Here is a 23,646-nt window from a genome sequence, read left to right on the forward strand (position 1 = left end):
CTCCCCATATCCCTTGACCCCGCTATCCATAAGAGCTCTATCTACCTCTCTCTTGAATGCATCCAGAGACTTGGCCTCCACTGTCTTCTGGGGCAGAGCATTCCACAAATCCACCACTCTCTGGGTGAAAAAGTTTTTCCGCATCTCTGTTCTAAATGGCCTACCCATTATTCTTAAACTGTGGCCTCTAGTTCTGGACTCACCCATCAACGGGAACATGCTTCCTGCCTCCAGTGTGTCCAATCCCTTAATAATCTTATATGTTTCAATCAGATCCCCTCTCATCCTTCTAAATTCCAGTGTATACAAGCCCAGTCGCTCCAATCTTTCAACATATGACAGTCCTGCCATCCCGGGAATTAACCTCGTGAACCTACACTGCACTCCCTCAATAGCAAGAATGTCCTTCCTCAAATTTGGAGACCAAAACTGCACACAATACTCCAGGTGGGGTCTCACCAGGGCCCTGTACAGCTGCAGAAGGACCTCTTTACTCCTATACTCAATTCCTCTTGTTATAAAAGCCAGCATGCCATTAGCTTTCTTCACTGCCTGCTGTACTTGTATGCTTGCTTTCATTGACTGATGTACAAGAACACCTAGATCTCATTGTACTTCCCCTTTTCCTAACTTGACTCCATTTAGATAATAATCTGCCTTCTTGTTCTTGCCACCAAAGTGGATAACCTCACATTTATCCACATTAAACTGCATCTGCTATACATTTGCCCATTCACCCAACCTGTCCAAGTCACCCTGCATTCTCATAACATCCTCCTGACATTTCACACTGCCACCCAGCTTTGTATCATCAGCAAATTTGCTTATGTTACTTTTAATCCCTTCATTTAAATCATTAATGTATATTGTAAACAGCTGCGGTCCCAGCACTGAACCTTGCGGTACCCCACTGGTCACAGCCTGCCATTCCAAAAGGGACCCGTTAATCCCTACTCTTTGTCTCCTGTCAGCCAGCCAATTTTCAATCCATGTCAGTACTCTACCATGTGCCCTAATTTTGCCCACTAATCTCCTATGTGGGACCTTATCAAAGGCTTTCTGGAAGTCCGGGTACACTACATCCACTGGCTCTCCCTTGTCCATTTTCATAGTTACATCCTCAAAAAAGTCCAAAAGATTAGTCAAGCATGATTTTCCCTTCATAAATCCATGCTGACTCGGACTGATCCTTCTATTGCTATCCAAATGCGTCATAATTTCCTCTTTTATAATTGACTCCAGCATCTTTCCCACCACTGACGTCAGTCTAACCAGTCTATAATTCCGTTTTCTCTCTCCCTCCTTTCTTGAAAAGTGGGACAACATTAGCCACCCTCCAATCAGCAGGAACTGTTCCTGAATCTATAGAACATTGGAAAATGATTACCAATGCGTCCACGATTTCTAGAGCCACCTCTTTAAGTACCCTGGGACGCAGAGCATCAGAATCTCACAATCAACCTAGAGGCAAACAGAGGCTTTAACCTAAAAGTCTTCACTGACTGTCCAGTAACCATTTACATGAATCCCATTTTACTCAGCCCATATTCCCCTTAGTTACACCCTCACCCGCCAAGGTTCTTCCCCTTACCCACACAAAAGGGGAAATGTACGGCATCCCATTAACCTTAACAACCAGCACATCTTTGGAATGTGGGAGGAAACAGGAGCAGCCATTGAAAGCCTACCAGACCACAGAATACGTGCAAATTTCACACAGACAGCACTGGAGGTTAGGATCTACCCTGGATCACTGGAGCAGTGAGGAAGTGCTCAATTGGCCGTGCCACTTGTCCAGTGTAACAAGTAGGAGCTTGCAGAGTATCACAGTGGTGAGTGTAACATTATTACAGCAGCCCAGGTTCAATTCCCGCCATTGCCTTTAAGGTGTTCATACATTCTCCCTATGGCTGTGTGGGTCTCCTCTGGGCACTTTGGTTTCCTCCCATATTTCAAAGACGTACAAGTTAATGGGTTAATTGGTTACGGGTGTAATTGGGCGACACAGGCTCATTTGTATAGAAGGGTCTGTTGCCATGTTGTATCTCAAATTAGAATTAAAAATTGGGAAAATAAATTATCACTATATTCATGGGATGCTGACATCACTGACAATGCCGGCATTAATTGTCCATCCCTCACTACTCCTGAATTGAGAAAGCAGTTAGAGCCAAGGTCACTGTTGGATCTGAGTCACTTTGAGCAGACTGGGTAAATCTTTCCTGAAGGCTGCTCAGTTACATGCCCAGGTTTCAGCAGAATTGAAACTGGAGTCACCCTAGACCATTGGGTTCCCCATGATGCTATCACTGTGTAAAACACATTCCCAGGACGAGTTACACAAACACAATCCCATCCTGACTGGTTCCATCACAGTCTGGTATGGAAACACCAATGCCCAGGAACGGAAATTTCTACAGAAGGCAGTGGATACAGCCCAGTCCATCACAGGCAAAGCCCTTACCACTAATGAGCATATTTACAAGGACCACTGCACAGAAAAATAGCATCCATCAAGGACCCCACCAACCCATTCTTCTCACTACCAGCATCGGGTACAAGGTACAGCAGCCTTAGCTGTTCCTGAATCTGGTGGTGTGGGACCTATCAACTATAACCACTGGGCTCCTGAACCAGCATTGATAACTTCTCTTACCTCAACTCAGAACTGCTTCCACAACCTGCAGACTCACTTTCATAAATTCTACTGTAGTTCTTTATTTTCCTGTAAATGCCTGCATGAAAATTTACCTGAAGGTCGTATATGGTACAGACACTTAGACTGAGATCCTGTGCTAACTCGGTGACTCCCATTACACTGACACTGCAACTGCATCATGGAGTCCACACGTACACAACACTCACCCCCCAAGAATGCATTGTCATGCTCGACCAGGAACTGGTCCTCGCTAATGTAGTAATAGTTCAGACAAAACAAGAGGTTGGGGGTGGGGGAGGAAGGTACAAGGAATGGAAGGAAACGTTGGATTTCAATGCAGGGGTGTTATCGACTCTCAGAAGTAGAGCTGATTGTTGACATCAGGAGGGGGAAGTAATGCAAACATGTGTCTATTATTAGGGAAGGCAATGGAGAGAGTCATCAGCTTTAAACTACTGGGTAATAGATGACCTGTCCTGGGCCCAGCACAGAGATACAAGAAGGCCTACCAATATCTTTACTTTCTTAGGGTTAGGAGATTTGGATTGTCAGCAATCACTCTAAAACAAACTAGCCTGATTGGTGGCATCATGGTCTAATAAAGCAATTCAAACTCACAGAACTCAAGAAGCTGCAGTGAACTCAGCTTAATACATCAGGGCACATGCTCCCCTCCATCGATAACATCTACAGGAGGTGCTACCTCAGGAAGGCGACTTTAAATGCTTCGGTGATATTTCAGACGACTTGTCCTGAGCCCAGCACATTTGTGCAATTACGTAGAAATTCTCATTCTCTCTCTCTCCCTCTCCCTCCCTCTCTCCCTCTCTCCCTCTCTCCCTCCCTCCCTCTCTCCCTCTCTCCCCCCCTCCCCCCCCCCATTGGTAGGGGAGAGCTTCATGCTGATTCTTGAGTCAGAGAACTCAGGAAAAAAAGGCACGGCAGTCATTAACACCATTTTGTTTTGTCTTGTTAGTCTCCCCTCTCGCTGTGTGGCACCTCTCTGCCCTTTTATGAGGGAGAGGGAGCCAGTGTAGGTTAAATTATCAGGTGAACTATTCACTTTTGCTGTACTGCAGATGATGGACTTTCCTGCGGGCTTTGGTGTTTGGTGGAGGGAGGGTGCTGATGCTTTTCGGGGTGGGGGAGGGTTGTTGCTTTGTGCGTGGGGAGGGGCCTTTGGGGTTCCAATGTTTTTACTGTCATTCATTCTTTGGGACCCTTCTGTTTTCGTGATTGTCTGCAAAGAACACGAATTTCAGGTTGTGTATTGTATATATTCTCCGATATTAAAAGGAACTGGTGAACTATTGAGTTTGCAAAGATGTGGCATGACATCTAAAACTCATCTAGAGATATGTGGAGGAGAGGATATTGACCGGCTGCATCACAGCCTGGTGGGGAAACACCAATGCCCTTGAACGGAAAATCCTACAAAAAGTAGTGAATGCTTTTTGTTCTCACTCCAGGTGAGACCACCACCAGGTTCAGGAAAGGTTGTAACCCCTCAACCATCAGGCTCCTGAAACAAAGGGGATAACTTCACTCAATTTCCCTTGCCCCATCACTGAGACGTTTTCAGAACCTTTGGACTCACTTTAAAAGACTCCTCATCTCATGTTCTCTATACTAATTATTTATTTATTTATTATTATTCTTTCTTTCTTTTTGTATTTGCACAGTTTGTTGTCTCGTGCTCACTGGTTGAGTGCTCAAGTTGGTCTGGTCTTTTATTGGTTCTGTTCTGGTTATTTTTCTACGGAATTACTGAGTATGCCTTCAAGAAAATGAATCTAAGGTTTGTATATGGTGATACATATGTACGTTGATAATAAACTTACTTTGAACTTTCAATATCCATCCTCAAAGATCTCCACCATCCAAGGCCACACCATCTTCTCACTGCTACCATCAGGCAAGAGGTACCGAAGCCTGAAGTCCCACACCATCAGGTTCAGGAACAGTGACTTCCCTTCAACCATTCAGTTCTTGAACCAACTAACAAAATCCTAATCACTACCTCAGTACAGCAGCACTGTGACCTGTGCTGGGCCCAGCACAAAGGAAGATATGCCAGCGAATTTACTTTAAGAAAGTAAATTTACTTTAAGAGGGTAAGGAGGTTCGGCTTGTTAATGAAACACTTGTACAAACAGATGTGCTATTGAAGTATCCTGACTGGTTGCGTCATGCTCTGGTGTGACAATCCAAATGTGCAGGAAAGCAAGAAGCTGCAGACAGTGGAGGAATTAAACCCAGTATGTCCCAGTCGGCAGTGTCTACACAAGGCACTACCTTCAGAAAGCAGCATCCATCATCCGAGACCCTCACCATCCAGGCCACACCATCTTCTCACAGTTCGCAGCAGGCAGCAAGTGTGAAGTCCCACACCACCAGGTTCAGGAACAGCTACTTCCCTTCGTTCTAAAACCAATTGGCACAACTCTAACCTCTACTTCAACACAAAGCACCAAAACCACTTTGTCCTTACTGTGGAATTTGTTTTTGTTCCTATAGTTTTTTCCCCTCAGATAGTTTAGGTTATGTATTTCTTGTGAATATTGAGCCCGTAAGTTTTTCATTGCACTCTGTGTAGGACAATGAGAGACGGCCGTGCAGTTACAGAAAAGTTCCCACACAGATAGACTTGGCTGGTGTGCAGCTGGAATTTTCTTTTATATAATGTGCCACACAGTTTTCAGGCCATGTAAACATTTCCTGCTCAGAGCAATAGTTGTAACAAAATTAGAGGGAAGGTTGCTTCAGAGTGACAAAGGGGTACGTACTGTCTGTGGGTAAGAGAGTGGCCGAAGTCTGTCATAATCCTCTTGTCCAGCTGTATCCCAGAGTCCCAGGTTCACCGGCTTCCCGTCCACCATCACGTTGGCGGAGTAGTTATCGAACCTGAATGGGGGCAGAAGAGTATCAATGGCACAAGTGCAAATAAAGATAAAGATTCACTTCATCAGTCGCACGTACACCGAAACATAGAGTAAAGCATGCTACTTGAGTCAAATCAAACCAGTGAGGATCGCACGGCACAGCCTGCAAGCGGCTTAACACAACCCATGCATCTTTGGAATGAGGGAGGAAACCTGAGCACCCAGAGGAAACCCACGCGGTCAAGACAGAACGTACGAACTCCTTACAAAAGCTGCAGATTTTGAAGCCAGGTCACTCATGCTATAAGAGCATTTTGCTAACTGCTCCGCATCTGTGTCGCTCTCAAAAATCTCCCTGGAAATGCATTATTCCTGCCACTTGTGCAGTGGATCACTGCATTACTTTATCAACTTTGGCATTACTTTATACACACAAGGGATTCTGCAGATGCTGGAAATCCAGAGCAACACACACAAAATGCTAGAGGATCTCAGCAGGTCAGACAGCATCCATGAAAATGAAAACACAGTCGACGTTTGGGGTCGAGACCCTTCATCAGGACAGGAAAGGAATGGGGAAGAAGCCAGAAATAAGGTGAGGGGAGAAGGAGGAGTTTATGCTCGAAGGTTATAGGTGGAAAAGATAAAGGGCTGGAGAAGAAGATATCTGATAGGGGAGGAGAGTGGTCCATAAGAGAAACTGGAGGACAGGCACTAGGCGGAGGTGATAGGCAGGTGAGGAGAAGAGGTGGGGCAGGGCAGATTGGGGATTTGAAAAAGAGGGGAGGGGAAAAATTACTGAAAATTGCTTTTACACATATTTTTCCATTATTTATCTGCAATGGTTCCTCAAGGGGCCTTCCCAAGAGCAGTGAACTCTCCATTATCTCCCCCCCCACTGATTCCCCCCCCCCCCCCCCCGCAGCTGACACTACAGCTCTGTTTACCAGCCGGAAATAACAAAAACTGGTGTGTCAGAGGCAAGAATTTCCCCCTTCTGCTGTCTGAGTCAAAACAAAACTAACAATCAGCAGCTAAAAGCCACGACTAGTGTTGCTGAGTGTGAAGAGAAACTCTCTAGCCAAGCCTTCAAATGGTTATAGCTCCCAAAAGCTAAAAGAAAAAATAAGTCACATGCAACTGCTAGGGTTTGTTAATCCGGCGGGAGCAAAGGATGTTGGAAATGGTGAGGGTGGACCGTCAGCGGCGGGGTGTGGGACAGGTGGCAGAGAAGGAGTGCCCAGGGCAGGTGCGGACACACCCAGCCCTGAGACACCAGGCAAGGTCATTTGATTCCAAACAATTGGTTTATTTATCATTACTGACTGTTTCTCTGGTGCTTCCCACTCCCTCCCCTCTCCCTTCCCCTTTCCCCAACCATGATTTCCCTCTCCCTGCTCCCTTCCTTCTCTCAGTCCACAATAGAGACCCACATCAGAATCAGGTTTATCATCACTCACATGTCAGGAAATTAGTATTTTTTTTCGGCAGCGGTACAGAGCAATACCTAAAATTACTATAGTACTGTGTAAAAGCCTTAGATGCTCTAGCTATATATATATGGGCTTAAGACTTTTGCACAATGCTGTACAAGAAATCCAAAATAAGAACAGAAAATGCTGAGAGAAAACAGAAATGACATCAGGCAGCCTTTGTGGGGAGAGAAACTGTTAACATTTCTTTTTCCTCATTATGTCTCTTTCAATCGGTATTTCAGTTCCAATTCCTCCATTTGATTTACACTCGTTCCCTACTAGTGCCTTTGTTTCCTCAACCTTCCAGCACCATTCTGGCATTTAAGGTGAGCAAGGGCAAGTTCAAAAGAGATGTTTATTTATCTGATTATTATTTATTTTACTTTGAGGTACAGCATGGAAACGGGCCCTTCCTCGAAGCGCGACCAGTTAACCCTCTAACCGTACACCTTTTGAATGTGGATGGAAACGGGGGCGCCCAGAGGTCCCCCACACAGATATGGGGAGAACTCCTCATCAGCAGCAGCAGAACGGAATCCTGGTCACTGGTACTACGGTGTTATGCTAACCGTGCGCCACCAGATAAGTGGGGCAAGCGGTTTTCTTTTACAGAGAGTGGCAAGTGCCAGGGGTGGGCTTCCAGGGGTGGGGGTGAAGCCATTCATGATAGGCTCTTGCATATCTGACTGTGCGATGAATGGAGATTCACAGACCACGTGCAGGCAGAAGACATGAGCAAAATTAGAACACTGGCTTAAAAAGATGTTCTGCAGATGATGGAAATCTTGAGTAATGCACACAGAATGCTAGAGGAACTCAGCAAGTCAGGTAACCTCTGTAGAGGGAAATATACAGTCAATGTTTTAGGCTGAAACTCTTCATTAGGGACTTAGTTCCTTCAGCATCTTGAGTGTGTCACTCAAGATTTCCAGCCTCTTCTGTGCCCGTGTAATAGCACAGAACCAGCCATTCAACCCAGAACTGATTAAACTAATTTCTTCTGCCTACACAACTGTCCACACCGCTCCAAACTCCTCAAAGTCATGTACCTATCGAAGAACCTCTACCAACGCCCTCAACAGTGTAAAAAGAAAACTTATTCTGCACATCTCCCACACGTCTCCTTTTAAATCACCTCTCTCATCATAAATGGCTGTAGTATTAGATAATACGTCCCTGGGGGGAGAAAAAAAACAGGATTCTGCCTGAAGAAAGGCCCATAGGTGCTGCCTGATCTGCTGAGTTCCTCCAGCATTTTGTGTGTGTTGCGCTGAATTTCCAGCACCTGCAGAATCTCTGGAGATTCTGACTCTCTATCTTGTCTATACATTGAACTACAGTACAGCACAGTGTCGGGTCTTTGAACCACGATGTGTGCCAAAATCACTCTAACCCCTTCCTCCCACACAGTCTTCCATTTTACCATCAACCATGTGACCATCTACAAGACATTTTAAATGTCCCCAATGTACCTGCCTCGAAAGCCAACCCTGGCAGTACATTCCAGACACCCTGTGTAAAATATCTCAAAACACCCTACCTCTCAGTCTTAGCATTTCTATCATGTGCCCCCTCAGCCTCTGGCACTCTAGAGGAAGCAACTCCAGCTTGTACACCGTTTCCTGATCATATATGCCCTCTAATTCGGGCAACATCCTGATAAACCTCTTCTGTACGCTCCCCATAGCCTCTAAATCCTTCCAGTAAGGGGCAAATCAGAACTGAATGCGATATTCCAGACGTAGTCAAATGAAGGACTCCCGGTACAGTCACAAGATGCACTGGATAGAAGCTGTTGGAAATACAGAGGGGAATGGAGCCAATTCCGCCACGCTTCACATGGTGACGTGGAAAGTTACAACTGTGTACTTCAGTGTGGCATTCACACCTACAAAGTCCTAGTCTTTAAGCAGGGAGTGGGAGCTAAAAGTACAGCGATGGGGAGCAGGCTTAACATCAGAGATAAGGGACAAAAGAAACATCAGGGGCATTGTTTCCACACACACACACACACACACAGTTCCGCGTATTTGGAACACAAGGGATTCTGCAGATGCTGGAACTCCAGACTAACACACACACAATTTGCGTATTTGGAACGTGATGCCAGAAATAGTAGTTGAGATGAGCCTGTTAGCAACGCTCAAATGCCTGACGTTCAGGGACTGGAGAGGTGACAGGCCAGACACGGCAGATGGGACTAGCTCACTGAGCAACGCAGTCAGCATGGACGAGAGTGGGCAAAGGCACTGCTTCCACACCGTATGATTCTGTGGTTCAAGATGATCCCAGGGAGATGATTGTACACCTGATCTGGAAAAATATATTTTATAGATGTCCCAGAGGTGAAGGAAAATTTGGCAAAGGCAGCCAATTTGTTGGTGGTGAGACATAAAACAGAGCTGACATATTGTGGGCCTTTAAAAACAGTCCTTGTAGGTAATGAACAGCCATGTAAACCAAATGATTACTATTCTGTGCTGTAGCATAGAGACACACACACACACACACACACACACACACACACACACACAGATACTTACACAGTCGGGATGTACTCTCCGGGAAAGGCGTTTGTAGTGTAGCTGATCAAGAGGCAGGTTTTACCCACGGCCCTGTGAATGAAAAGAGAAACAGGCATCAAAAACGTGACCATCACAGTCTGCTCTACTTTGCTCTGGCGGCCTCATCACCCACATTACAGCAGTGCCTGCACTTCGGAAAGTGCACGGTGGTGTGGTGGTTAGTGCAATGCTTTACGACACCAGTGACCCAGGTTCAATTCCCACCGCCGCCTGTAAGGAGGCTGTACGTTCTCCCCGTGACCGCCCGGGTTTCCTCCCACAGTCCAGAGCTGTGTTGCTGAGTCATGAACATGCCGGGAGCGTGGTGACACTTGTGGCTTGTCCACAGCACATGAACTGTGTTGGCTATTGACGCAAATGACACATCTCACTGCTTGTTTCAAAGTACATGTGACAAGTAAAGGTCATCTTTAAGAAGAAATTTGCACAGGACAGCATCAGAGAACTCAGCAGGTCAGGCAGTATCTATAGAAATGAATACAGTCAATGTTTTGAGCCAAGATCCTTCTTCAGGACTGAGAGTAAGGGTAGGATTGGTAAAACCAGATGTAGGAATCCAGGAATAGAAGGTTATTAAGCTTCACAACTATCTCACTATTCAGCGAGATCCTGCCTTAGTTGTGGAAGCCTTGTTTACTATGCACAAGCAAAATGAAATGCAGAACACAGGGTTCTGAAATTTACTTTGTGAATACATGCAAACTGTATCTGAAACTTATTCCTGAACAGCCCAGATCTTAATAAGGTCAGACTTTTCACTACTGCTCTCAATTCCTGATGAAGAACCTCAGCCCAAAAGGTCAGCTGTTTATTCATTTCCATAGATGCTGTCTGTTTGCTGAGCATTTTGCGTGTGTTGCTCCGGATTCCTTTTGCCTGTTCCAGCCAGCCCTTCCTTCACCCCAGGGAAAGGATTTCTCTGCACATTCTAGCAATTGCTCTCTTCAATTTAAAATACCAAAGAAAACTTTGGTAAATAATAACTTTGCAAAAAGTTTCATTCTTGCACTTTTCCGATAAGAAACCGAATTTTAGCCCAAGGTTTTATTGATAATATACAAGTATTTCTGTAGCTTCCTTCAACATAATGCAGCACTGTAAACAAAATGGGGTGTATATCGCAAATCACTGGGAAGTGTTCGGACTAGTCAGTAAAGTTTTATACCAGAGGGCAACTCGCTACAGGAACTTCAGTTTCCAAAAACACATGGGTTGCAGTGAACCAGGTTAATGACTTCCTATGTCAAACTCCAGCAAGACAAGAGATCTATAATTCCCAGTATTCACATCCTCCTAAGCCAGGACGTGCTGTCTGATCCAGGACAGGACCTATAGCCACTGGTCCTCATACATCCAATCCCCTTGCGTTGGGGGAGGGAGAGAGTCAGAACCCAAGATTAGTGCATCGCAGTGTTGGGGAGGTGGGGTGTATGCAGGAGAATGGGCCATGGTTCCAGGGTCGGGGCAGGGGTGTGGAAATACCAGGTCCACTATCGTGGGCCATAGTGAAGGGTGGGAGGATTACGATAATTAAAGTTAAGAGGCAAATAAAGACAGACGTGATCGCACTCTGTGTGGGGAGGGCAAGGTTAAATCATAAATCAAGTTAAGAATTCCAAAGATTTGCACCCTCAATGAAAAAGTATCTCAGTAATGAACACTGTTGCTTTCTTAGAAAGCAAACCCCACCTCCCCCAAGGCAAGACATTAAAACATCATTCCAAATGTAGACACGGGAGACACCAACTGAACTGTTTTGGGAAAAGGGAAGCAACGTTTCCCTCCTGACATCTAAAATTCTGATAAACTTCGAAAGATGTGCGATGGAGAGTGTATTGACTGGCTGCATCACAGTCTGGTATAGAAACACCAATGCTCTTGAATGGAAAATCCTACCAAAAATTGTGAATATAACCCAGTCCATCACAGGGAAAGCCTTCCCAACCATTGAGCGCATCTACATGAAATGTTGTCGCAGGAAAACAGCATCCATCATCATGCCTACCACTGCCCAGGACATGCTCTCTTCTTGCAGCTGTCAGCAGGACAAAGGTATTAGAACCTCAGGATTGACACGACTAGGCTCAGAAATAGTTGCTATCAAGGGCCATCAGGCCCTTGAACCAAAGGGGATAACTTCACTCAACTTCACTTGACCCATCTTTGAAATGTTCCTACAACCTATGGACTCACTTTCAAGGACTCTCCATCTCATGTTCTCAACATTTATTGCTTATTTATTTATAATTATTATTATTATTATTAGTTCTTTTTGTATTTGCACATTTTGTTGTGTTCTGCAATCTGGTTGAACACTCAAATTCATTGATTCTGTTATGGTTATTATTCTATGGATTTATTGAGTTTGCCCAATAGAAAATTGGGCTGTATTTGGTGACATATACGTACTTCTGATAATAAAATTTACTTTGAACTTTGAAATCTCCTGGGTAATGATTAAAATGCTCAATCAGCAAAAACATTGTCATAACAATGCTGTTTATGGGAACTTTTTGTGTTGAAGCAGACTACCACACTTACTAAAACTGTAACAGCTTGGAGAGTTATCACTTTGGTTGTAACGTGCCCTGGGATGTTCTGAGGTTGGGAAGGCCACTACAGAAATACAAATCTTTGCAGCTGAAGCTTGAGACTTTAGGGTGGAAGTACAGACCCTCAGCTTGGTCCAACATGCATCAAGGTGGCAAAGAAAACAGTGGAGGTCTCGTTGCTGCTGGGTTGGATTTCAAAGCATTGTGGATTATGATTCATTGAAAACTCTCCTAAAGGGTTGAGTCATTCTGAAAGCTCTGTACAACAAAATCCATCTCAAATCTTCAAACAAATAAGGCCATAAGACATAGGATCAGAATTAGGCCATTTGGCCCATAGAATCTGCTCCACCATTCCATCCTGTCTCATTTATTTTTCCTCAACACCATTCTCCTGCCTTCTCCCTGTAACCTTTGAAACCCTTATTAATCAAGAACCTATCAACCTTCACTTTAAATACACCCAATGACTTGGGCTCCAAAACAGTCTTTGCAAATGAATTCCACAGATTGACTATGTTCTAAAGAAATTCCACTTCAAAATTATATATTTTAGCTTAAGAAACAGCCAAATTCAGGGGCTGCAAAGATTTATTCTTCTCTGTAACAAGTGTTCCATGGAGTGCAAATTCTCTCATCTTCTGCGATCTCTGGCCTCTTCCCACACTCACACAAGCTCATCTTGGACTTAGAACCCCAAACCCTTCCCTCCTCTCAAACCCCAACAAAGAGCTTCCTCGTCTGATTGAGTGAAAGGAGCTATACACTAGCATCTTCCCTCTTACAGGTAATCCAGTCCTCATTGAGGGGTCAGCATTGGAAAGGGTGAACAGTTTCAAATGCCAAAGTATCTGAAACTCCATCCTGGACCCAACATTACAAAGAAGGCATGTCAGCAGCTATATTTTATCAGGAGTTTGAGGAGACTTGGTATGTCATTGAAGACTCTTAGCTAATTTCTGTGATGTACTGTGGAGAGGCTGCACTACCATGTCACACGGAGGAACCACCGTACAGGATTTAAAAAGCTGCAGGGGATCGTGGACTCAGCAGCTTCATCATGGGCACCAGCCTCCCCACCATTGAGGACATCTTCAAAAGAAGTTGCCTCAGGAAGGCAGCATCCAGCATGAAAGACCCTCACCATCCTGTACACCCCCTCTCCACATTACCACCATCAGGGGAGAGGTACAGGAGCCTGAAGAGACACACTCATTTTAGGAACTGTCTCTTCCTCTCCACCATCAGAGCTCTGAATGGTCCTTGAGCACCACCTCACTCTTTTGTATAATTTCATGTTTATGTATTCTTAATGTAACTTATATTAATTTTACCTATTGCACTGTGATGCTGCTACAGAGCAAATTTCATGACATGTCAGTGATAAAATCTAATTCTGGTTCAGATGGAAACCGTACAAGATAGTTTGTGAAATAAATACCTCGATGAGCACCTTGTTGGTAGAAAGTTTTCACTCCTGAAGGCAATAAATTTTCAGCCAGCAGGTAACTTGAAAGCTGAACCATTTATGATGAGGGCAATGAGGCTGATAGAGGCCATTTGGCCCATTACACTGTACCTGTGTACTTCTGAGCAGTAATATTATAGATGTGTATGAAATCATGGGGGGGGGGGGGTTACACATAGGACATCCTTATTCCAGAGCTGTGGTGTCATGAACTGGAGGGCTTAGGTTTAAATCTAGAAGAGAAAATTTTATGAAGAAAGTTTGAGTGAGCTTGGACTTTTTTCCTTGAAGCAAAAGAGGATAAGATGTGACTTGATAGAGGTAACAAGATGACAAGATCGAGTGGACAGCCAGAGATTTTTCCCGAGGGTGGAAATGGCTAACACAAGAGGGCATCATTTTTAAGCTGAGTGGAGGGAAGGTATGGTGGGGGGGGTGGGGGAGGTGACAGAACTAAGTTTTCTTTTTCACTGAGTGGTAGGTGCATGGAATCCTTGCCGAGGGTGGCGGTGGAGGCACAGAGAATTTAAGGGCATTGAAGAAATTCTTTGATAGGCACATGGATGTAGGAGGGAAGGGTTAGATTGATCCTAGAGCAGGTGAAAAGGTCAGCACAACATCATGGGCCAAGGTGCCTGTACTGTTCAAGTGCAGTTTTCCCATTAATCCTGGGCACAGGGAACCACCCCTCATCACAAACTTCTCAACAACAGAACCAGGCAAGGGCAACGAAGGATGAGGAAGCACAGAGGGGAAGTTTATGACACAATGGAATCTTTTACAGTGACTGACTGGAATATTGCATCTACGTTTGCAAGCTTTATTGTAGAAAGCTCTCATTCAGGTAGATTCTTTTTTAAAAATCTCTTCTCTGAACGTAACAAGACAAACACAGCCAGCTAGACTCCTTCCCCTCCCCCTTCTTTATTCTGGCTTCTGCCCCCCTCCTTTCCAGTCCTGATGAAGGCTCTCAGCCCAAAACATCAACAGTTTATTCCCTTCCATAGATGCTGCTTGACCTGCCGAATCCTTCAAGCAAACATTTTTGCTTGTACCTCATTATTACAAACACAAGACATTCTGGATATAGAGTGTGATCTTAGGGTCGGGTGACCTGTCCTGCCAAATATTTTTATAGATTAACCAAAACTCCAAACAGCAGCACAACCAATGAGGCCATGGGTGTACCTCTACATTGGTAAGACTTGGCCCAGATTGGGAGGCTGCTTTGTTGAGGAACAGTATTTTGTCTGCTGCAAGAGGTAGGATCTCCTATTTCAGTCTGACTTCCATTCCCATGACATGGCCTCCTCTACTGCCACGGCTGAGGTCAAACTCAGGTTGGAGGAGCAACACCTCATATTCTGTCTTGGTAGCTTGGTTGAAGAAAACTTGATTTCTTCAACTTTTGGTAATTTCTACACCCCCCCACCCCTTAACTCCTTTCCCTTCCCCACCTTCTTTTATTGGGATCTGCCCCTCTCTTTTCCAGTTTTGATCAACAGTTGGCCAGAAACACCATTTTTTCCCAGAAAAGTTGGTGTGTGTTGCACCTGTAGATCTTTCTCACCAGTGACCAGGGCTACTGTTATTTCCCAACAGACTCCTCCCATTATAATGAGAAGGAATGTGTTGTGTATTTCATATCTCAGTAGTGTGAGTAATATTGTAAATATGTTGTTGATAAAACCATTCTTTGTTTGTTTACCACTAATACCATTGCCAAAAGGGGTCTATAAAATAACAGGTTTTCTTTTGAGAAAGAATTCTACAGACTTTGTGTAAACAACTTCCCTCTATTTAAACAAAGCACAGTATTCATTCTCTTCTTCCTCTTCAGTATTTGTTGCTTCATGGAATGCAAAGTTTTGATGATTTTTTTTGAACAAAGGCATGGTTTTAGGGCCCATGTTCACTGGAGTTTAGAAGAACAAGAGATGATCTTGACGGAAAACTAAATGATTCTGACAAGGTGGCTGCAGTGGACAGAGTGATGAGCTTTCAGTACCACTGAGCAGCATACGCACTGTGCTGGAGGAGTTCAGCAGTCAGCATCGATGGAGGGGAATAAACTTTCAGCATTTTGGCTGAGACCTGTCCTCAGGACTGGAAATGAATGGGGAGGTGGGGGAGAAGCCAAGCTGGCAGGTGATAGATGGAACCAATAAAAGGCTGAAGAGGAATCTGATGGGAGGGGAGTGCATACTCCTTCCCCTCACAACTTACTGAGTTCCACCAACATTTCGGGTGCTGCTCAAGGTTTTCAGCTTCTGCAAAATCTCTTGTATTTATGATTCTATCCTTTGACATGAGCAGTGAGGTTCCACCACTGCTTGCAGTTCAGGCTAAGATGGCTGCAATAGGCCGCACTGATACCACTTTCAAGAAGGTGCTAGATAGGTATCTTATGGATAGGGGAATCAAGGGATATGGGGACAAGGCAGGAACCGGGTATTGATAGTAGATGATCAGCCATGATCTCAGAATGGTGGTGCAGGCGCGAAGGGCCGAATGGTCTACTTCTGCACCTATTGTCTATTGTCACTGTGCAACCATCACCAGATTACCAGTAAGAAACATATCGAAACATCTCACCACTACTGAATAGCTAATTCTACAAGACAAGATACTGAAACTATTTATTTAATCAGTCATTAAACTATTAAGTGTTTCAGAATGCCTCCGACATTCCTACAAAGCAGGCACACCTCAGGACCAATTCCAATCAGGATCACATGGATATGGAGATAACAGCATGCTTAGAAAGGTTCCAATCCAGATGGCACCGAGTTGTGGTTTCTGACGATGTCGTATCTCAGACTTTTTAGGTTCATAGGGATGGTTTGGGGGACAGAGGGTGGAGTTAGGGTTTAGGGACAGGAATGGGGAAGTTCGAGGACAAAGACAGAGTCTAAGTCTCACTCTGAGCTCGGAAGCGTGATGTGGTCGGATGTTGGGTTAGGAGAAGTCAGGGGTTAGTGGCCCTCACAAGTCAGTGAGTTGTCAGTGTTGTTATGGGAACTGTGTTCCATGCAGGCAGGACAGTCGAGGGATGGGAATCTCCTAGGAATGCAAGTAACAAGTCCAGAGCTTGCAGCATTGTATTCAGTATCCTGTCAACAGCAAGTCCATAATTCAAGGCCTGGTATTTGGGTGCTCAGAGTTCTCATTCATCATCATTGGTTGATACCAAAGGTCGAAGCCTGAAGATCAACTGCAATGCCAGAATTCGAGGCCTGATGGCCAGAGACCCAGGTTTTCAACCCTCCGAGTCCAAGGTCTATGAATGTACAAGTCCAAAGGAGGCTGAAGCGGGTCTGAGGTGGGATTAGAGGAATGTGTGTGTGAGAGGGGTAGCCTGTTTCACTGTCGTCACTTGGTACGTTCTCCGTTGTTCTATGGGCACTTGCGGGCTGCCTCCAGCACATCCTTGGGTTGTTAATGTGCATGTAACTGCATGTGGAATAAATCTGAATCTAAAAATGAAGCTGCAACATATGAAACTGATGTCACCATTCTGGAATGCCTGTCCTTCTGTCTTTCAACTGGTCAAGAATCAGATGCTTTGCACATTGATTTACTGGAGAGATTGATACACAGTTTATAGAAATCTATACAGGCAAAGCATCATCAAATTCAAACCCTATACAGGTTATAGAGGAGGATGTCTTTGCCACCCTGACGCAAATCAGGGTGGATAAATCCCCAGGGCCCGACAAGATGTTTCCTCGGACCCTATGAGGGGCAAGTGCAGAAATTGCCAGGGCCCTAGCAGAGATATTTAAATCATCCTTGGCAACAAGAGAGGTAGCAGAGGATTGGAGGATGACCAACATTGTTCCACTGTTTAAAATGGCTCTAAACCTAAACTGGTGAGCATGACATCATTTGTGGGAAAGCTATTGGAAGGTGTGCTAAGGGACCAGAGTATTTGGTTAGACATGGACTGATTAAGGATAGTCAGCATGTCTTCGTGCATGGTAGGTCACGTCTAACCAATCTTCTAGAGTTGTTTGAAGGAAGTTACCAGGCAAATAGATGAAGGCAAGGCAGTGGATGTTGTCTACATGTAAGGCACTTGACAAGATCCCACATGGGAGGATGAACAAGAAGGTTCAGTCGCTCGACATTCAGGATGAGGTAATAAATTGGATTAGAAGTTAGCTTTGTGGGAGAAGCCAGAGAGTGACAATAGACAATAGGTGCAGAAGTAGACCATTCGGCCCCTCGAGTCTGCACCGCCATTCTGAGATCATGGCTGATCATTCACTATCAATACCCAGTCCCTGCCTTGTCCCCATATCCCTTGATTCCCCTATCCATCAGATATCTATCTAGCTCCTTCTTGAAAGCATCCAGAGAATTGGCCTCCACCATCTTCCGAGGCAGTGCATTCCACACCTCCACAACTCTCTGGGAGAAGAAGCTCTTCCTCAACTCTGTAATAGATAGTAGTAGTGGTAGTAGATAGTTGCCTCTCTGGAGACCTGTGACTAGGGGTGTGCCACAGGGAACGGAGTTGGGTCCGTTGTTGTTTGTTATCTATATCAATGATCCGGATGATTCTGTGGTTCACTGGATCAGCAAACTTGTGGATGACACCAAGACTGGTGGAATAGTGGACTGAGGAAGGGTACCATGGCTTGCAGAGGGTCTGCATCAGCTGGAAAAATGGAAGATAGAATTTGATTCAGACAAGTGCAAGGTTTTGCACTTTGGTAGGACCAACCAGGCTAGGTTTTACACAGTTAACTTTAGGGCACTGAGGAGTGTGGTGGATCTGGGAACACAAGTCCATAATTCATTGAAAGTGGTGTCACAGGTAGAGAAGGTTGTAAAGGAAGCTTTAGGTACATTGGCCTTCATAAATCAAGGTACTGAGCAGAGAAGATGGGATATTACATTGAAGTCGTGTAAGATGCTGGTGAGGCCTAATTTGGAGATTTGTGTGCAGTTTGGTCACCTACCTACAGGAAAGATGTAAACAAGGTTGAAAGAGTACAGAGAAAACTTCTTCACTCAGAGGGCCATGAGAGTGTGGAATGAGCTGCCAGCTCAAGTGGTCCATGTGAGCCCAATTTTAACATTTAAGAGAAGTTTGGATAGGTACATGGGTAGTTGGGGTAAGGAGTTTAAATGGTTTTGGTATGGACTAGATGGGCCAAAGGGCCTGTTTCTGTGCTGTACTTCTCTATGACTATTAAGGAGAGATGGTGGGAGGATAGAAACAGACTACCCAAAGCCCACATACATCTCCACCAGGGTTTCTTGCATCAGCTTTTATATCCCTTCTCCCTCCATCTGCGATTCCGCAGTGATTTGCCTCCACTGACGTTGAAACTGTATATAATCACCTGCTGTTAACTTTATGCTTAAAAATTATAAAATCTCATTGAGCTTTGAGTTCAGTGAGATTATTTTTAACAGGCTCTAGCAGAATGCCAGCTTCTCACACTGAATTATGTCACAAGTTACACCTATCCCAGCTACGGTACCATGTAAAAATCTTATACACATGCTTTTGCACAGTACTGTATCTGTCAGAGTGTTTGTAAATCTGGCAGGAGCAAAGGATGTTGGAAAAGGAGAGGGTGGAGCTCACAGGAAGTGTGTGGGACAGGTGGCAGAGAAGGAGTGCCGAGGGTGGGGGGAATGGTATAGGTGCAGACACACCCAGCAAGGTCATTTGATTCCAAACAATTAGTTTATTGATCATTAACAGAATGTCTTTGATGCTTCCCACTCCCTCCCCTCTCCCTTTTCCTAACCATGATTTCCTTCTCCTTGCCCCCGTCCCAATCTCATTCCACAACAGAGACCCCTATTAGAATCAGGTTTATCACCACTTTGGCCTTCTCCTTACTCCTGTCGGAGAGGGGGAAGGAGGCCAAAGATCCACATACAATAATTGATAAGCAGCTTCTTCTACTGAGCCACAGATTTCTGAACAATCCATGAACACTACCTTCCATTTCTGCATTAATTTATTCTAATTTTATGTCTGCTGCTGCAGAACAACACACACAAGTCAGTGGTAAAATTGATTATGATGGTTTTACACAATTGATGGGCAAAGAGACTCTGCTGGTGCTGGAGATCCACTGGAACACACACAAAATGCAAGAGGAACTCAGCAGGTCAGGCAGCATCCATAAACAGTCGACATTTTGGGCCAAGACCCTGTCCTGTTTTATTGACTATTTTTGGAAGTATCCACATCATTTCACATGGTCCACACTGGGCAATGACCATAAAACACAAGAGCAGAATTAGGCCATTCAGGCCATCGAGTCTACTTTGCCATTTCATCATGGCTGATTTCTTACCCTATTCTCCTGCCTTCTCTCTGTAACCTTTGACGCCCTGACTAGTCGAGAATATTCCAACCTGTGCTTTAAATATACCTGTACCTAATGACTTGGCCACCACAGTTGTCCGTGACAATGGATTGCACAAATTCACCTGTCTGGCTAAAGAAATTCTTCTTTAGTTTTGTTCTAAATGAATGTCCATCTATTCTGAGGTTATAACCCCTGGTTCTAGACTCCCCCACTATAGCAAACATCCTCGCCACATCCACTCTATGTCTTTCAATATTTGATAGGTTTCAATGAGGTCCTCCCTCATTCTTCTGAACTCCAGTGAGTACAGGCCCAGAGCCATCAGAAGCTCCTCATACGTTAACCCTTTCATTCCTGGACTCATTCTCATGATTCTCATTGGACACTCTTATAAAGCCTCAGCATTAATCCTTGCTCTTTGACTTTCTCACCACTGACTCTCGTTTTGTGCGTGGAATGGACTGCTGATGACGGTGGTGGAGGCAGAAACGATGGGGTCTTTTAAGAGACTGCTGGATAGGTACAAGGAGCTGGGAAAAATAGAGGGCTATGGGTAACCCTAGGTAGTTCTAAGGTAAGGACATGTTTGGCACAGCCGAAGGGCCTGTATTGTGTTGTAGGTTTTCTATGTTTCAAGGACTCACAAGCTCCTTTGTATCTCAGATTTTTGAATTTTCTTCCCATTTAGAAAATCATCTCTACTTTTATTCACCAAAGTGCATGGGCATATATTTCCTACATTATATTCCATCTGCTACTTCTTTGCCCATCATTGGCCCAATCTGTCCCAGTCCTTCTGCAGCCTCTCTGCTTTCCCAGCACTAACTGCCACTCTGCCTATCATCCATAAACTTGGCCACAAACCCTTCACTTCCATTCTTCACTGACATACATCTTGAAAAGAATCAGTCCCAATACCAACCTCTGTGGAACACCACTAGTCACCTGCAGCCAACCAGAAAAAGCCCCTGTATTCCCACTTTTGCCCCCTGCCAATCAGCCAGTCTTCTATCCATGCCAGAATCTTTCCTGTTATACCCCAGGCTCTCATTTTGTTAAGCAGCCTCACATGTGGCGCCTTGTCAAAGGCCTTCTGAAAATCGAAGCAAACAACATCCACTTACTCTCCTTCATTGGATGATGATGGTGATTGGCAATGATTTAATCGACCATTCTGGTGTCTCAGAGCCTCATTCACAGTCACATCATGTGCAAACCCCCCATGCCAGTGGCTTGTACCGCCACCAAACCAAAGACAAGGACAGGAGATGCTTCAGAACACCATGACACGTAGGTCACACACAACTCCAATGTAGAAACACCACAAAAGCCAGCCCTAAATCCTGGAATGTTCTCAACAACACTTGAGTACAGCTCAGATACCGGCCCTTCAGCCCAACTGGCTGATGCCAGTCAAGGTTCCCATCTAAGGTGATTACACTGCTCTCATTTAGCCCATACCCTCTAAACACTTCCTATCCATATGATAAAGGGTTAACTTAAATATAGCCGGCTGTTTTCTCTGAAAGAAACCTGATGATCAACAAGTATGCTATTCAATGCTGAGTAATATTTCTTCTCGAAGTTAGCCAGCTAGTGTTTCAAGGTCCCCGTCTCCTTGTGTAGTCACGCGCAGAGATAAGACCACTCCAGTCTGTTTTGTGTATGAGGCCATTATGACTATTCTGTAATGTGTCTTTCAGTACAGTAAAACAATCGATAGTCTGGCTCCAGCTTAGTATGTGTGGGGGTATCTGAATGACTATATCCATTCTGTAAGGGGAACTGGCAGATAGTTGGTGGACTGGGCAGGAACAGTCACTGACTGGTCCTGTTTGAGCGACTGAGTAAGCCCTGGGGGCTTTGAATAAAGAGTTTGTACCTAAACAGTCTCTGAGTGACTTTATCTGGATTCGACTTCCACACATATACCTGTCCGTGTACCTGTCCACATTCCTTTCAAATGTTAAAGTGCCTTCCTCAATCACCTCCAGGAGCCCTTCTCCCTCTGCTGGAGCACTTTCTCCAGAAGGGCAGCAGTGGTTCAAGGCTACAGTTATTCAACTTTTCTCGGGGTTAGTAGGGATGGCCCATGTACTTGAGCTCAAAATTCTTGTATGAATAACAACTTCAGAGCCACAGTAACAGGAGTAAAGGTGACACACAAAAACCTGGAGGAACTCAGCAGGCCAGGTAGCATCTATAGAGGGAAACAGGCAATCGGTTTTGTGTTAGGAACTCAAGACATAGGAGCAAGAGTGGGCCATTTGGCCCATCGAGCCTGTTCCAGCATTCAAAAATACCATGGCTGATCTGGCTCCAGCTACCTGCCTTTTGCCCATAATGCTCAAACCCCAGCTACGCAAAATCTGAGCAGGTCTTGAATATATTTAATGCGGTAACCTCCACTGCTTCCCTGCGCAGAAAATTCCGCAGATTCCCTTCTTTCCGGGAAAGCAATTCCCTCTCATCTCTGTCCCACATCTATTCCTCGGAATCGTGAGGCCAGTCCCCGAGTTCTATTGTTGCTCCATGTTCCAGCATCTGCGAGCTTCTCACTTCTCAAGCAGGAATAAAGCGACGGTGAGTCAGAAAGGAAGTTTCTATCACAGCTTGGCAACAATTTCCACAGCCATTTCAGAACATTGCTGCCCATTTTGACCATTTATCTTGAACAGGAAGAAGATCGCAGTGGAGTAACCCACACACGGCTGATGCAACCTTCAAATGACTGTTCTTCCTGTCAAAGCAGCTGGGGTGGGGCAGCAGTGGGGGGGGGGGGAAGTGAAGCAGCCCCACATCCAATAGCCTCAATCTTGCAACACTTCACCAGGAGGAAGGAAGTTGGCAACTGGGGAAAGGCAAAGCAAAAGCCATCGACTTAACCAGTCCCAAAACCGAGTAGTTTCAGAGTATCGAAGAGATATATATAGATAGATACGGTACATCGAAACAGAGTGAAATGTGCCATTCGTGTCAAATCAAATCAGCAAGGCTGTGCTGGGGACAGTCTGCAAGTGTCACCACACCTCCCACACTAATGCGACATACTTACAACTCACTAACCCCAAGCTGTACACCTCTGGAACATGGAAGGAAAGCGCGGCACCGGGAGGAAACCCAGTCACAGGAAAAACGTACAATATCCTTAGAGGCAGCAGCAGGAATCGAACCCAAAATACCTAGGCACCACTTCACCACCCTAGTGGACGGAGAACTACAGAAAGAGGGACTCTGTAAGCAGATGATAAGAGGTTATTCCCTCTCAGGGCAGGACAAAAATCAAAATCTGGTTTATTATCACTGATATTGTTGTGCAGCTGCAGTACACAAAATTACTGTTACAAAACAAATAAATGGTGTAAAAGATGAATAATGACTGTTCAGAAATCTGACAGAGAAGGGGAAGAAGCTGCTCCTAAATATTTGGTGCGAGTCTTCAGGCTCTTGTACCTCCTCCCTGATGGTAATGTGAGAGGGCATGTCCCAGATAGTGAGGGTCCTTAGTGATATATGCCACATTCTAGAGGCACTGCCCCTTGAAGGTGGTCAAAGTGAATGTATTATCAGAGTTCTTACATACACAGTATGTTACCAAATACTACCTTGAGATTCATTTTCTTGCTAGCATTTATAGGAAAATAAATAAATACAATAGAATTTATGAAAAACTATACAAGGACT

The 23,646-nt window shown here is 44.8% G+C and overlaps 1 protein-coding gene across 1 annotated transcript in view; it reads right to left on the bottom strand.

Moving 5' to 3' along the window:
- Positions 1-23,646, bottom strand: part of LOC132383253 (ras-related C3 botulinum toxin substrate 1-like) — a 115,202-nt gene that overhangs the window by 40,537 nt on the left and 51,019 nt on the right. The window contains exons 2-3 of the mRNA XM_059954197.1: positions 9,560-9,631; positions 5,446-5,563 (exon numbers count right to left, since the gene is read on the bottom strand). Of these exons, the coding sequence (XP_059810180.1) occupies positions 5,446-5,563; positions 9,560-9,631 (190 nt within the window). The remainder of the gene's footprint in view (positions 1-5,445; positions 5,564-9,559; positions 9,632-23,646) is intronic.

Source organism: Hypanus sabinus, chromosome 29 (assembly GCF_030144855.1).
Source record: "Hypanus sabinus isolate sHypSab1 chromosome 29, sHypSab1.hap1, whole genome shotgun sequence".
Lineage (NCBI taxonomy): Eukaryota > Metazoa > Chordata > Chondrichthyes > Myliobatiformes > Dasyatidae > Hypanus > Hypanus sabinus.